A 13614-nucleotide genomic window follows, 5' to 3' on the forward strand; every position below is an offset into this window, starting at 1 on the left:
AACAGATATGAAGGCAAATTTCTGAACTGGAAAGTTATCTCAAGAAGTCAGACAGCATGCAGCAATACTAGAAAAACTGAAACATACATGCAAAATATCACAGATGCACATTTCCAAAAGCTGACATATTCCAATTAATAAATTCTGAATTAAAAAATGTTTTCTACCTTTGTTGTCTGATCATTTAGTTTTTCTATTTGCGTTGGTCCCACTGTCTTCTGTTTTATGCAGTGTCTTCTTTCTATTTGATATTTTTTCACTCACCATGTCCACCATCCTCCTGTGTCCTTATGTTTTCTGCCCCTGCCCTCCCCTCATCCATGTCCAGCAATTTCCTCTCTCCCCTCCATCCATCCATCTCCTGATGTCCAGCAATTTCCTCTGTCCCCTTCCCTCCTGCAATGTTCTCCCCCCCGCCCTCCTCTCCATGTCCAGCGAGTCTCCCTGCCCTCCCACAGCTCCCCAAAAGCCCTCCGAATCCTCTCCATTCCCCCCTCCCCTCCCACCCATGGCCAGCGAGTCTCCCTGCCCTCCCTCAGCTCCCCAAAAGCCCTCCGAATCCTCTCCGTCCCCCCCTCCCCTCCCACCCATGGCCAGCGAGTCTCCCTGCCCTCCCTAAGTTCCCCAAAAGCCCTCCGAATCCTCTCCATTCCCCCCTCCCACCCATGGCCAGCGAGTCTCCCTGCCCTCCCTCAGCTCCCCAAAAGCCCTCCGAATCCTCTCCGTCCCCCCCCCCCTTCCCACCCATGGCCAGCGAGTCTCCCTGCCCTCCCTAAGTTCCCCAAAAGCCCTCCGAATCCTCTCCGTTCCCCCCTCCCCTCCCATCCCACCCATGGTCAGCGAGTCTCCCTGCCCTCCCTCAGCTCCCCAAAAGCCCTCCGAATCCTCTCCGTTCCCCCCTCCCCTCCCATCCCACCCATGGCCAGCGAGTCTCCCTGCCCTCCCTCAGCTCCCCAAAAGCCCTCCGAATCCTCTCCGTTCCCCCCTCCCCTCCCACCCATGGCCAGCGAGTCTCCCTGCCCTCCCTAAATTCCCCAAAAGCCCTCCGAATCCTCTCCATTCCCCCCTCCCCTCCCATCCCACCCATGGCCAGCGAGTCTCCCTGCCCTCCCTCAGCTCCCCAAAAGCCCTCCGAATCCTCTCTGTTCCCCCCTCCCATCCCACCCCACCCATGGCCAGCGAGTCTCCCTGCCCTCCCTCAGCTCCCCAAAAGCCCTCCGAGTCCTCTCCATCCCCCCGCACACGAACCTGGCCTTTTTCTTTCAGTAGCAGCGAGCGACGTGAAGGCACTGCAACGCTCGCCAGCTTCATGTTCTCCCTTTCCTCTTCACACAGTGTTCGTCCCGCCTTCGCGTAAACAGGAAATACGTCATTGTAAAGGCGGGACGGACACTGAGTGAAGAGGAAAGGGAGAACTTGAAGCAGTGTCTTCACGTCGGTCGCTGCTTAAACAAAAAGGACAGGTTAAAAACATTTGCGGGGGGGGGGGGGGGGACGGACGGACGGAACTGAGGGGGGAACGGAGGAAGTCTGACGGTCGGGCAAGGGAGGGAAGGAGGAATGCCACGACTCGGGGTGCACCATTCCTGGGTGGGCCTTGGGCTTAAGTGGGTGGGCCTAGGCCCACCCGTGCCTGCGCCCCTGCCATACTTGCAAAATATTTCTCACAAAGCAAGAAGTGCTGTACTTCATAATCTTGGCAAATCCTAACTTGTGAAGAACCCAGTAGACATATGCTCCTTGTTTTAGATAGGTAGGCTGGAGACAGAATTTGAAGGAAGATACCATGAAGTAAGAAGTCCACGTACAGAGGTTTCGGGAGGGGGGTGGGTTGAGGGGGAAAAAAACAAATTGATGAAACAGTTAAGATGTACATAAACGCATATGATGTATTACTATGATTATAGAATGTTTGCCTTTTATAATTTTGTTCCAAATGTTTGTTCATCAATAAAAAAACGTTTAAAGATAATCTCAATTATATTTATTTATTTATTTGTTGCATTTGTATCCCATATTTTCCCACCTATTTGCAGGCTCAATGTGGCTTACAATGTTCCTTCATGGCATTCGCCATTCCAGAGTAAAAGATACAATTAGTATTACATAAAGAACATGGATAACATAATAGAATTAAGCATTAAGCAATCAGGTATAGAGAGATAACATTCAGGATATCAGGTAAGTAGTGATGCGTTACAGTTTCAATTATGGATCATTGTTCAAACAAGCCAGCTTTTCATAGGTAGAGTAGTAATTTGTTATAAGTCGTAATTAGTGTGTCATTTGGAGGAGGGGTTGTTTATAGGGACACACTAGCACATGTTTTATTCATGCAGAGATTTTTTTTCTCCTGATAAACAGCCACTAAAACAGGCATCATGTTATGAGAATCAGGTGCTCAACATCCAGAGTTCCTATTTACTTATTTTAAGTTATTTATGACATTTATATCCCACATTAAACAAGAATTAAGTTGAAACCTGGGAGCATTTAAAATTTTTTTTCCTGTGCCTAGATCAAAAGAGAAAGATAGTCTGCATCCCTGCCAGCAAAGGTATGCCTAGCATGCCCGTATTGGGGGGGGGGGGGGGGGGGGAGAAGAGTGATGAGTGCGTTTCCCCCCCCCCCCCCCCCCCCCACACACACACACATTGTACGGCTGGCTATGCCCAGAGACAGAGCCTGTTAAAAAAAAATTTCCAGCACACCACTGCTTACAGATCCCACTATCTAGGAATCCCTGTGGCCCCTAAATAAGAGCCTCTCAACCCAATCTTTAAGGTACATCCAGCCAGTCATGTTCTTACGATATCCACAAAGAATATGTATGAGGTAAGATTTGCGTACCAATGAGTCAGTGCATGCAAATCTATCTTACACATATTCATTGTGGATATCCTGAAAACCTGACAAGGCTGAGAACCACTGTCCTAAATGATCCCCCATCCAAAGAAAAGAGACACCCTCTTGTGGGATTGTTAAATTGCCATATAAATATGTTTTATGTTAACTAATCGATCATGAAATTGTTCAGCATGAAAGATGCAACCATGCGTTTAGATGATTAGATCAGTAAAGGATACACACATGACTCTTCACATCATTACGAAGTCCTTTCCGAACAAATTCATATGCTTCATCTTTCTTTCCCAAACAGTTTAACGTCAATCCCTTCATAGCCAGGGTCTCTGTAAACGATAGGAACGGATGTGCACTCATAAATGCATTTCAAACTATAAATACAAATCTCAAAACAAATAGCTACACCATAAAGAATTTCCAACTAGAAAGAAAGGCTAGGAACACAAGTGGTCTTAAATTCAATCAACGAGTAAATCTGTAAAACGTGTTACAGGGAGAAAGCATATAATTTAGAGGTTTCAGAGCTAATTAAGAAGTCAGAAGTTATGAGATTTAAATTAAAAAAAAAAAAAAACTCTTCTACTGGCCACCCCAATAGCTGAAGTCAAGTCTTATCTTTCTGTACCTCTTTTCGTTCACCAGTAATTAGATATTTCTTTCTAGCCCAGGACAGACTAAATGAACTTCCTGAAGAGGTGCCGAGAGAGGATCTGCTAAGGGGAGGAAAACTTCACTGGTGTATCTTATCTGCTGGAAATTGAATTCAAACTTGGGAAAAGGTAAGCTTAGGGTTGAATAGGTAATTTTACTGCCCTTTTTTTGCTAAATAAAGTAGAGTAATTTAACAAACTCCATTTAGGCAATAGTGCAGCCTTTTAAGATTCTGTTAGGGATTTATATAAGGTAAAATTATGTATAATCATACCTGATAATTTTCTTTCCATTAATCATAGCTGATCAATCCATAGACTGGTGGGTTGTGTCCATCTACCAGCAGGTGGAGATAGAGAGCAAAGCTTTTGCCTCCCTATATGTGGTCATGTGCTGCCGGAAACTCCTCAGTATGTCGATATCAAAGCTCCATCCGCAGGACTCAGCACTTAGAGAATTACACCCACGAAGGGACACTCTGCCCAGCTCACCACCGCTGAAACGGGGGAGGGGAATTAACCCAGCTCATCCCCACACAAGTGGGGGAGGGGAATCCGTCCAGCTCATCCCCGCGGAGCGGGGGAGGGACACCACACCCGCCGATGCGGGGGGATCTGGCTTATCCTGCAACCGCAACCGCGGGAGGAGCTGACTGACCCTAACACCGCCGAAGCGGGAGGGGTACAAAGCTGCCCTACAGCCGCACGAAGCGGGAGGGAGTGCCGGCAGAATTTTAAGTCTCAATCCAGCCCCGTAAAACGGAGGGGAGAGGAATGCAGCAGCTCACTGTAACACAAACTCGTCTTAACTCTTGAAGAATCCAAGTGAAAAAACTTGAACACGAAGTCTTTCTGAAGTAACTGAAGACTAAACTTGAACCTGAAATGCAACCAGAATAAAAACAGTACAGATATCTGGGAGGAGCTATGGATTGATCAGCTATGATTAATGGAAAGAAAATTATCAGGTATGATTATACATAATTTTACCTTCCATATCATCAAGCTGATCAATCCATAGACTGGTGGGATGTACCGAAGCAGTACTCACCCAGGGCGGGACATTGAAATCCCTGACCTCAACACTGAAGCTCCAAACCGGGCCTCCGCCCGTGCAGCCACAGTCAACCTGTAATGCTTGGAGAATGTATGAGCCGAAGCCCAAGTTGCCGCCTTGCATATCTCTTCCAAGGAGACGGATCCGGCCTCTGCCATCGAGGCCGCCTGAGCTCTCGTGGAGTGAGCCTTCAGCTGGATAGGCGGCACCTTCCCCGCGGCCACATAAGCCGCTGCAATGGCTTCCTTGACCCATCTTGCCACTGTAGGCTTAGCAGCCTGCAGACCCTTACGAGGACCTGCAAACAGGACAAACAGATGATCCGATTTCCGGAAATCATTGGTCACTTCCAAGTATCTGATGATGACTCGTCTCGCATCCAGATATTTAAGAGCAGAGTACTCCTCTGGGTAGTCCTCCCTACGAAAGGAAGGGAGACAGAGCTGCTGATTCACATGGAAGCGAGAAACAATCTTGGGCAGGAAGGAAGGCACTGTGCGAATAGTCACTCCTGCCTCAGTGAACTGCAGAAAAGGCTCTCGACATGAGAGCGCCTGGAGCTCGGAAACTCTTCTGGCTGAAGTGATAGCCACCAAAAAGACTGCTTTCAACGTCAGGTCTTTCAGAGATGCCCTCGACAAGGGTTCAAAAGGCGGCTTCTGCAATGCTCTTAGTACCAGGTTGAGATGCCACGCAGGCACCACTGAGTGGAGAGGAGGGCGCAGGTGATTAACTCCCTTGAGAAAGCGCACCACATCTGGCTGCGAAGCCAGGGAAGCACCCTTCAGGCGGCCCCTGAAGCAAGCCAGAGCCGCTACCTGGACTTTAAGGGAACTGAGCGACAGGCCTTTCTCCAGACCTTCTTGCAGGAACGCCAACACTGAAGAAATTGGAGCAGTGAAGGGAGAAAGGGAGCCTGCTTCACACCACGCTGCAAAGATACGCCAAACCCTGGCGTAAGCAGTAGAAGTAGAGCGCTTCCTCGCTCTCAGCATAGTGGCGATGACCTTGTCTGAGAAGCCCTTCTTCCTCAGACGCTGCCGCTCAATAGCCAGGCCGTAAGACCAAAGGGGGAGGGATCCTCCATCACCACGGGACCCTGATGTAACAGGCCCTGCTCCACTGACAGCCGCAGAGGATCGTCGACTGAGAGCCTGATCAAGTCCGCATACCAGGGACGCCTGGGCCAATCCGGACCCACCAGGATTACCCTGCCGGGATGCTTTGCCACCCGGTCTAGCACCCTGCCCAACATGGGCCAGGGCGGGAACACATAGAGAAGCTCTTGTGTCGGCCACTGTTGGAGAAGAGCATCTACTCCCAGGGATCGAGGGTCCCGTCCTCTGCTGAAAAAGCGCGGCACTTGGCAATTGGCCGATGACGCCATCAGATCTAGGCTCGGCTGGCCCCAGCGCTTCGTGATGTCCAAGAACGCCTGAGCAGATAGCTGCCACTCTCCGGGCTCCAAGGTATGGCGACTGAGAAAGTCCGCCTTGACATTCATGACTCCGGCAATGTGGGCCGCTGAAAGCTGCTCCAGGTTCACTTCCGCCCACTGGCAAAGATTCATAGCCTCCTTGGCTAGAGGGGCGCTCTTGGTACCTCCCTGGCGGTTGACATAGGCCACAGCCGTGGCATTGTCCGACAGGACCCGTACAGGCTTCAACACCAGTACCGGGATGAACTCCAAAAGCGCCAACCGAATGGCTCTGAGTTCCAGGAGGTTGATAGACCACTTTGCCTCTGCAGGAGACCAGAGCCCCTGCGCTGTCCTTCCCAAGCAGTGGGCTCCCCAGCCCGACAACGAGGCGTCCGTCGTGACGACAATCCACTCTGGGGTCACCAGAGGCATTCCCGCAGACAACTTGTCTGTCTGCATCCACCAGCTCAGCGCCTTGCGCACTGCTGGGTCCAAGGGAAGGCGCACAGCATAATCCTCCGACATCGGAGTCCAGCGCTGCAGCAAAGAGTGTTGAAGCGGTCTCATATGAGCCCTGGCCCAGGGCACAACTTCCATCGTGGCCGTCATAGAGCCCAACAGCTGCACATAGTCCCAAGCCCGAAGGGGAGAGGCTACTAGGAACTGGTCCACCTGAGCCTGAAGTTTGACAATCCGATTGTCTGGCAGGAACACTCTGCCCACTTGGGTGTCGAATCGAACTCCCAGGTACTCCAGGGACTGAGTCGGGCGCAGCTGGCTCTTCTCCCAGTTGATGATCCATCCCAGGGAGCTCAAAAGAGCAACTACCCGGTCCACAGCTTTGCCGCACTCTGCATAAGAGGGGGCTCGGATCAACCAGTCGTCCAGATAAGGATGGACTTGTACCCCTTCCTTTCGTAGGAAGGCCGCGATGACCACCATTACTTTGGAAAAGGTCCGCGGAGCAGTAGCCAACCCGAAAGGGAGGGCTCTGAACTGGAAGTGTCGTCCCAGGACTGCAAAACGCAGAAAGCGTTGATGAGGAGGCCAGATGGGAATATGCAGGTACGCTTCCTTGATGTCCAAGGATGCCAGGAACTCTCCTGCCTTCACTGCCGCTATAACAGAGCGGAGAGTCTCCATGCGAAAGTGCCGCACTTTCAAGGCCCGATTGACCCCTTTGAGGTCGAGGATAGGCCGGACAGAACCTCCTTTCTTTGGTACCACAAAGTAAATGGAGTAACGTCCCTTGCCAAGCTGACTTTCTGGCACCGGAACGACCGCGCCCAGGCGGATCAGATTGTCCAAGGTCTGCTGCACTGCCACAGCTTTGACCGGAGACTTGCAGGGAGAGAGTACAAACCCGTCTTTTAAGGGTCGGCAGAACTCTAGTTTGTAGCCGTCTCTGATGACTTCCAGCACCACGCGTCTGAAGTTATTGTGGTCCACTCGCCCAGAAACGAGGACAGCCATCCTCCAATCTGCACTGGGGCGTGGACCAAGACCCCGTCATTGGGTACGAGACCCTGGGGGAGGACCGGAGGGAGCACCTCCGGGACGGCGGTCTCTGCGAAAGGAATGCTGCTTGGGGGAGAAATTCCTCTTGAAGGAAGAGGGGGCAGAGGAACCCGACTTGCCCGTGCGGTACCGACGGGCTTCCTGCAACCGTCCTCTGGAGGTACCGGGACGAGTACTAGCCCGAGCCCTGACCTCTGGTAATTTCTTGCCCTTAGACGTGCCGAGATCGGTCACGATTTTGTCCAGCTCGACCCCAAAGAGCAGCTTGCCTTTAAAAGGCAACCTAGCCAGGCGGGATTTAGAGGCGTGGTCAGCAGACCAATGTTTCAGCCAAAGCCACCGCCGCGCAGAGATTGTCTGAGCCATGCCTTTCGCTGAGGCCCTCAAGACATCATACAGCAAGTCTGCCAAATAGGCTAAGCCCGATTCCAGGGCCGGCCAATCAGCCCTCAAGGAATGATCCGAGGGGGAAGCCCGCTGCACCATAGTCAGGCACGCCCTGGCCACATAGGAGCCGCAAACTGAGGCCTGCAAACTTAAAGCAGCCGCCTCAAAGGACGACCTTAAGGCCGCCTCCAATCTTCTGTCTTGGGCGTCCTTTAGGGCCGTGCCACCTTCCACCGGCAACGCCGTTTTCTTAGTCACCGCAGTGATTAAAGAATCCACGGTAGGCCACAGATAGGCCTCACGTTCACTCACAGCCAAAGGATAGAGGCGGGACATAGCCCTAGCCACTTTAAGGCTCGCTTCAGGGACATCCCATTGAGCCGAAATTAAGGTGTGCATGGCATCATGCACGTGGAAGGTTCTAGGCGGGCGCTTCGTCCCCAGCATAATGGCAGAGCCAACAGGGGCTGAGGGAGAGATGTCCTCCGGAGAGGAAATCTTCAAAGTGTCCATGGCCTGTAACAACAGGTTGGGCAAATCCTCTGGGCTAAAAAGCCGCGCTGCAGAGGGGTCATCCGCTCCATCCGAGCGGGGATCAGTCTCCTCCAAGGAATCCGCAAAGGACCGTTGGGAGACCTCAGACACGCTGCCCTCATCTACATCGGAGGAGACAAATTCCTCCAAGGCCTGGGAATCAACCCGAGGGCGTTTACCTCTGGGAACCTCAACCTCTTTACCAGACGAGGGAGCAGGGGCAGCGTTGTGCATGAGGAAGGCCTGATGCAGCAGCAAAACAAACTCGGGGGAGAAACCCCCCAGACTGTGCACTTCCGCAGTCTGGGCAACAGCCCTAGACGCACCCTCAACCGGCGCTCGCAATAGCGGGGGAGAGACATGCTGCGCATCCAAAATGGCGTCCGGCGCGAAACTCCGCGAAGGAGCCGCGCGGGAAGAACGGCTCTTAACTTTAGCCGCTTCTGTGCCGTCGCCCAAATTAAGGGCGTTCATGGCATTAATGTCTCCAACCTCAAGGGCGGCCCAAGAAGAAGCCGTCCGAGCCGCGTGGCCGGCCAAGATGGCAGAGGCGAGGAGCGGGGGATGGGCGTTTATGGCGGGAAAAACCGCCACGCCGGAGGAAGGACCGGGACATTCATCGGTCACGAAACTGTCACCCAACAAGGGCGAATCAGGCTTGAAGACCCCCGCATCCCCTCTAGAAGCGCTCAAGCGACCCGGGGAGCGACCCTTTGCGCCCTCGCCCTCCGACGCCATATGCCACGAGGAGAAGAATCGGGGAACCCCCTGCCCGCTATAAAAAGGTAAAAATTACCTGCTGTCCGCTCCGAGCTGTAACGACCTGGTGTCCCAGTGAGTAGCTGCAATAGATGCTTAAATAAACGTCGAAATAAACGCCTTTAAGGACGTTCAAATTTTTTTTTTTTTTTTTTTTAACGGAGCCAGCGGGAGGGGGGAGAAAAGGAGGGACCTGGCACCACCAGGTTTGCACTTGCTCAAAAGAGCCCTCAACCCCAGGCACTCAACAAAACCTAAAAATTAGGCTTGGAGGCCTAGCCAGAGCTGCTGCTGTGTGTGACCACCACCTGCTGAGATAGAGAACATACTGGGGAGTTTCCGGCAGCACATGACCACATATAGGGAGGCAAAAGCTTTGCTCTCTATCTCCACCTGCTGGTAGATGGACACAACCCACCAGTCTATGGATTGATCAGCTTGATGATATGGAAATAGTGTTTTAGAGTCTAGTTTAGTATTTTAAGGTTTCGTTTTAGAGCTTGGAATAACATCAGTCTACAGCAGATACCAGTTGAGAGAAGCCTCTGTTTAGTGGCAATCACAGAGACAAGATTCAAAAAGAACAATGACTGGGATATAGTTATACCGGGAATGGCATATGTTAATATTAAAGCCACACAACTACAGGACCTACAGGGTAAGGAAGAGGCACTGTGGGGCAATCTGGAAAGAGGGAATGGAAAATATATTTACACTGGTGAGATATACAGGCCTCCTTCACAGGCAGAAGTAGAAAGATTTAATTGAAGACATTCAAAATACAGCTATGGAAGGAGAAGTACTACTAAAATGTGTTTTAATATGCCAGATGTTGATTGGGGTATTATTGCGGGGGGTTTTAAAAGCAGGGATATCCTGGATTCTCTGGGGGGGGGGGGGGGGGGGGAACTATTCCAGCAGTCGGTAATGGAACCAATGTGGGATAAAGGCCATACTGGACTTATTACTAGATCATCTTTTGTAATTCATGGAAGCCACATTGTGCCTGCATTTGTGGGAAAATGTGGGATAGAAATGAACCATAAATAAATAAATAAATCATGTGGTTTAATATTAAGATATGTGTGGAAAGGGTTCATTCAAAAGAGAAGGTTCTAGACTTTTTTTTTTTAACCTAACTTTCAGCTGGGGGAATACCTCAAGCAATTGTTGTCTAGATGGGAACATCTGGAATTAGCTGGAAAGCAGTGGGCAAAACTGAAAGGACCTATTGTAAGGCCAAGTCTTTTTTCTAAGAAAAGTAAAAAAGGAAAAGGCCAATTTGGTTCTCAAAAGCAGTAGCTGAAAATGTAAGGAAAAAGACAGGTGGCAATATCTGGAGAAGAGCTAAGACAAGTTAGTAGAGTAATCATGAAAAGCACAGATGCAAACGGCAGAAAAAATAGCCAATATGGTAAAATGGGAAGACAAGACATATTTTTAGATACTTTAGTGGCATTGTGAGACTCAAAGATGAAGGGGAGGTGTCACGAAACACCTAAGCACCCACCTGGGGTTACCCTGAGGCCACTTAGAGGGTCTATCCCCAGCACAGCACAGGTCTGCCTGCACCTGCCGCTCGTGTTCTACACTAGCATCCTCCTCCCAACAACTGGGTCACAGCCACCTCTGGGCAAGTCTCCCGCTGTCAATTATCCCCAGAGATTTCTAGATTACTAGAGCCACATTCCCAGTGGTCCCACAGTTTCCAGAAAGCACTCACAGAGCCAACACACAAACCACCAGGATTCTTTATCAGTTCTGACAGGCAGAACGAACAAACGTGTTTATTCTCAGAACTTGAAACAGTGGACAAAAAATTTTTTTTTTAAAGTGCAAATAGCAACAGTTACAAGTAACTGATAAATGGATTAGATAACATAGCATATTTCCTAGAAAGTACCTGGGGAGATCACACAGCTTCAGCAAAGAGATCTCTCTCTCTCTCTCTCTTCTCCCAGGATGAAACTGAAGCAAAAGCCAGCTTCTGCTGGGTAATTTCAAACTCCAGGCCAATCAGAGCCCTGAGCAGTCAAGTTTCAAATAAAAACTGGTTAGATCACTACAGGCACTTCCTATTATCTGTGTGCCAACTAAAAGAAAGAAGTTAGTCCTCTGTAACAGTTTTAAGCATAAACATGAACCATCTGCTGTCCAAATACGAGAAATACACTTCAGAACATAATGCAGGAAAATATCAAAGACATTTTACAGGCTTAAAACAGTTTCTTCACAGAAGAAATATGTAGAAGCTGATAAAGATAAGGCAGAATTGCTTATCAAATATTTCTGTTCTGCGTTCACAGCTGAAGGGTCAGGAGCAAGACCACAGAAGACAAACACTGTGTTCGTGAGGAGCACGCTAAACTAAAGGTGGACAAAGTGATGGGACTGGGTGGCATACATCCAACGGTACTGAAGGAACTTAGGGAAGTTCTCTGCTGGCTGACCTTTTCAATGGTTGTCTAGAGTAAGGAGTGGTCCCAGAGGTCTAGGTAAGAAAAGATGTGGTTCCTTGCCACAAAAGAGAAAGGAAGAGGTCAAGAACTACAGGCCAGCAAGTCTGACTTCTGTGGTAAGTAAATTAATGGAAATGCTTTTAAAAGCAAAACAGGACTATTACACCCAATTGACCAATTCTCTCAGCTCCAACCCTTGTCGTCTCTTCACCACCCTTAACTCCCTCCTAAAAGTGCCCCCCGCTCCTACTCCCCCTTCTCTTTCTCCTCAATCACTGGCCGACTATTTCCGCGACAAAGTGCAAAAGATCAACCTTGAGTTCACGACCAAGCCACCACCTCCTCTTCACCCTTTAACCCTCTCCCTCAACCAACCTACCCAGGTCTCTCTCCTCTTTTCCTGAGATCACCGAGGATGAAACTTCCCACCTTCTTTCCTCCTCGAAATGCACCACCTGTTCCCTCTGATCCCATCCCCACCAACCTACTCAACACCATCTCCCACACAGTCACCCCCTCCATCTTTCGCATCCTCAACCTCTCTCTCTCCACTGCAACTGTCCCTGACACCTTCAAGCACGCCGTTGTCACACCTCTCCTCAAAAAACCTTCACTTGACCCTACCTGCCCCTCCAACTACCGCCCCATCTCTCTTTTACCCTTCCTTTCCAAAATACTTGAGCGCGCCGTTCACAGCCGCTGCCTTGATTTTCTCTCCTCTCATGCCAACCTCGATCCACTTCAATCCGGTTTTCGCCCTCTGCACTCAACAGAAACGGCACTCTCTAAAGTTTGCAATGACCTGCTCCTGGCCAAATCCAGAGGTCACTACTCCATCCTCATCCTCCTCAATCTTTCTGCCGCGTTTGACACTGTCAATCATGATTTACTTCTTGCCACGCTGTCCTCTTTTGAGTTCCAAGGCCCTGTCCTCTCCTGGTTCTCCTCTTATCTGTCCCACCGCACCTTCCTCCACTCCCATCCCACTATCTGTTGGAGTTCCCCAGGGATCTGTCCTTGGACCCCTTCTCTTCTCAATCTACACCTCTTCTCTGGGCTCGCTGATCTCGTCTCATGGTTTTCAGTATCACCTTTATGCTGATGACACCCAGCTATACCTCTCCACACCTGACATCACCGCGGAGACCCAGGCCAAGGTATCGGCTTGTTTATCCGACATTGCGGCATGGATGTCCAACCGTCACCTGAAGCTGAACATGTCCAACACCGAGCTCCTAGTCTTTCCTCCTAAACCCACTTCTCCTCTTCCTCCACTCTCTATCTCAGTTGATAACACCCTCATCCTCCCCGTCCCATCTGCCCGCAATCTCGGAGTCATCTTCGACTCCTCCCTCTCCTTCTCTGCGCATATCCAACAGACTGCCAAGACCTGTCGCTTCTTCCTCTTCAACATCAGCAAAATTCGCCCTTTCCTCTCTGAGCACACCACCAGAACTCTCGTCCACGCTCTCATTACCTCTTGCCTTGATTACTGCAACTTACTTCTCACCGGCCTCCCACTCAGCCATCTATCCCCCCTTCAATCCGTTCAGAACGCTGCTGCACGTCTTATATTCCGCCAAAACCGATATACTCATATCACCCCTCTCCTCAAATCACTTCATTGACTTCCGATCAGATATCGCATACAATTCAAGCTCCTCCTCCTTACCTACAAATGCACTCAGTCTGCGGCTCCTCACTACCTCTCCACCCTCATCTCCCCCTATGTTCCCGCCTGTAACCTCCGCTCACAGGACAAAGCCCTTCTCTCAGTACCCTTCTCCACCACTGCCAACTCCAGGCTCCGCTCATTCTGCCTTGCCTCACCCTATGCCTGGCACAATCTTCCTTTACCCATACGCCATGCCCCCTCCCTACCCATCTCCAAATCTCTGCTTAAAACTCACCTCTTCAATGCTGCCTTCGGCGCCTAACCACTCGAGAAATATAGAATGCCCCAAT

The 13614-nt window shown here is 50.4% G+C and overlaps 1 protein-coding gene across 2 annotated transcripts in view; it reads right to left on the reverse strand.

The window, feature by feature from the left end:
* Positions 1 to 13614, reverse strand: part of NAA16 (N(alpha)-acetyltransferase 16, NatA auxiliary subunit) — a 444477-nt gene that overhangs the window by 373599 nt on the left and 57264 nt on the right. For both annotated transcript variants that reach the window (XM_030200546.1, XM_030200547.1), the window contains exon 3: positions 3087 to 3191. In XM_030200546.1, the coding sequence (XP_030056406.1) occupies positions 3087 to 3191 (105 nt within the window). The remainder of the gene's footprint in view (positions 1 to 3086; positions 3192 to 13614) is intronic.

Source organism: Microcaecilia unicolor, chromosome 4 (assembly GCF_901765095.1).
Source record: "Microcaecilia unicolor chromosome 4, aMicUni1.1, whole genome shotgun sequence".
In the NCBI taxonomy this organism is placed as follows: Eukaryota; Metazoa; Chordata; class Amphibia; order Gymnophiona; family Siphonopidae; genus Microcaecilia; species Microcaecilia unicolor.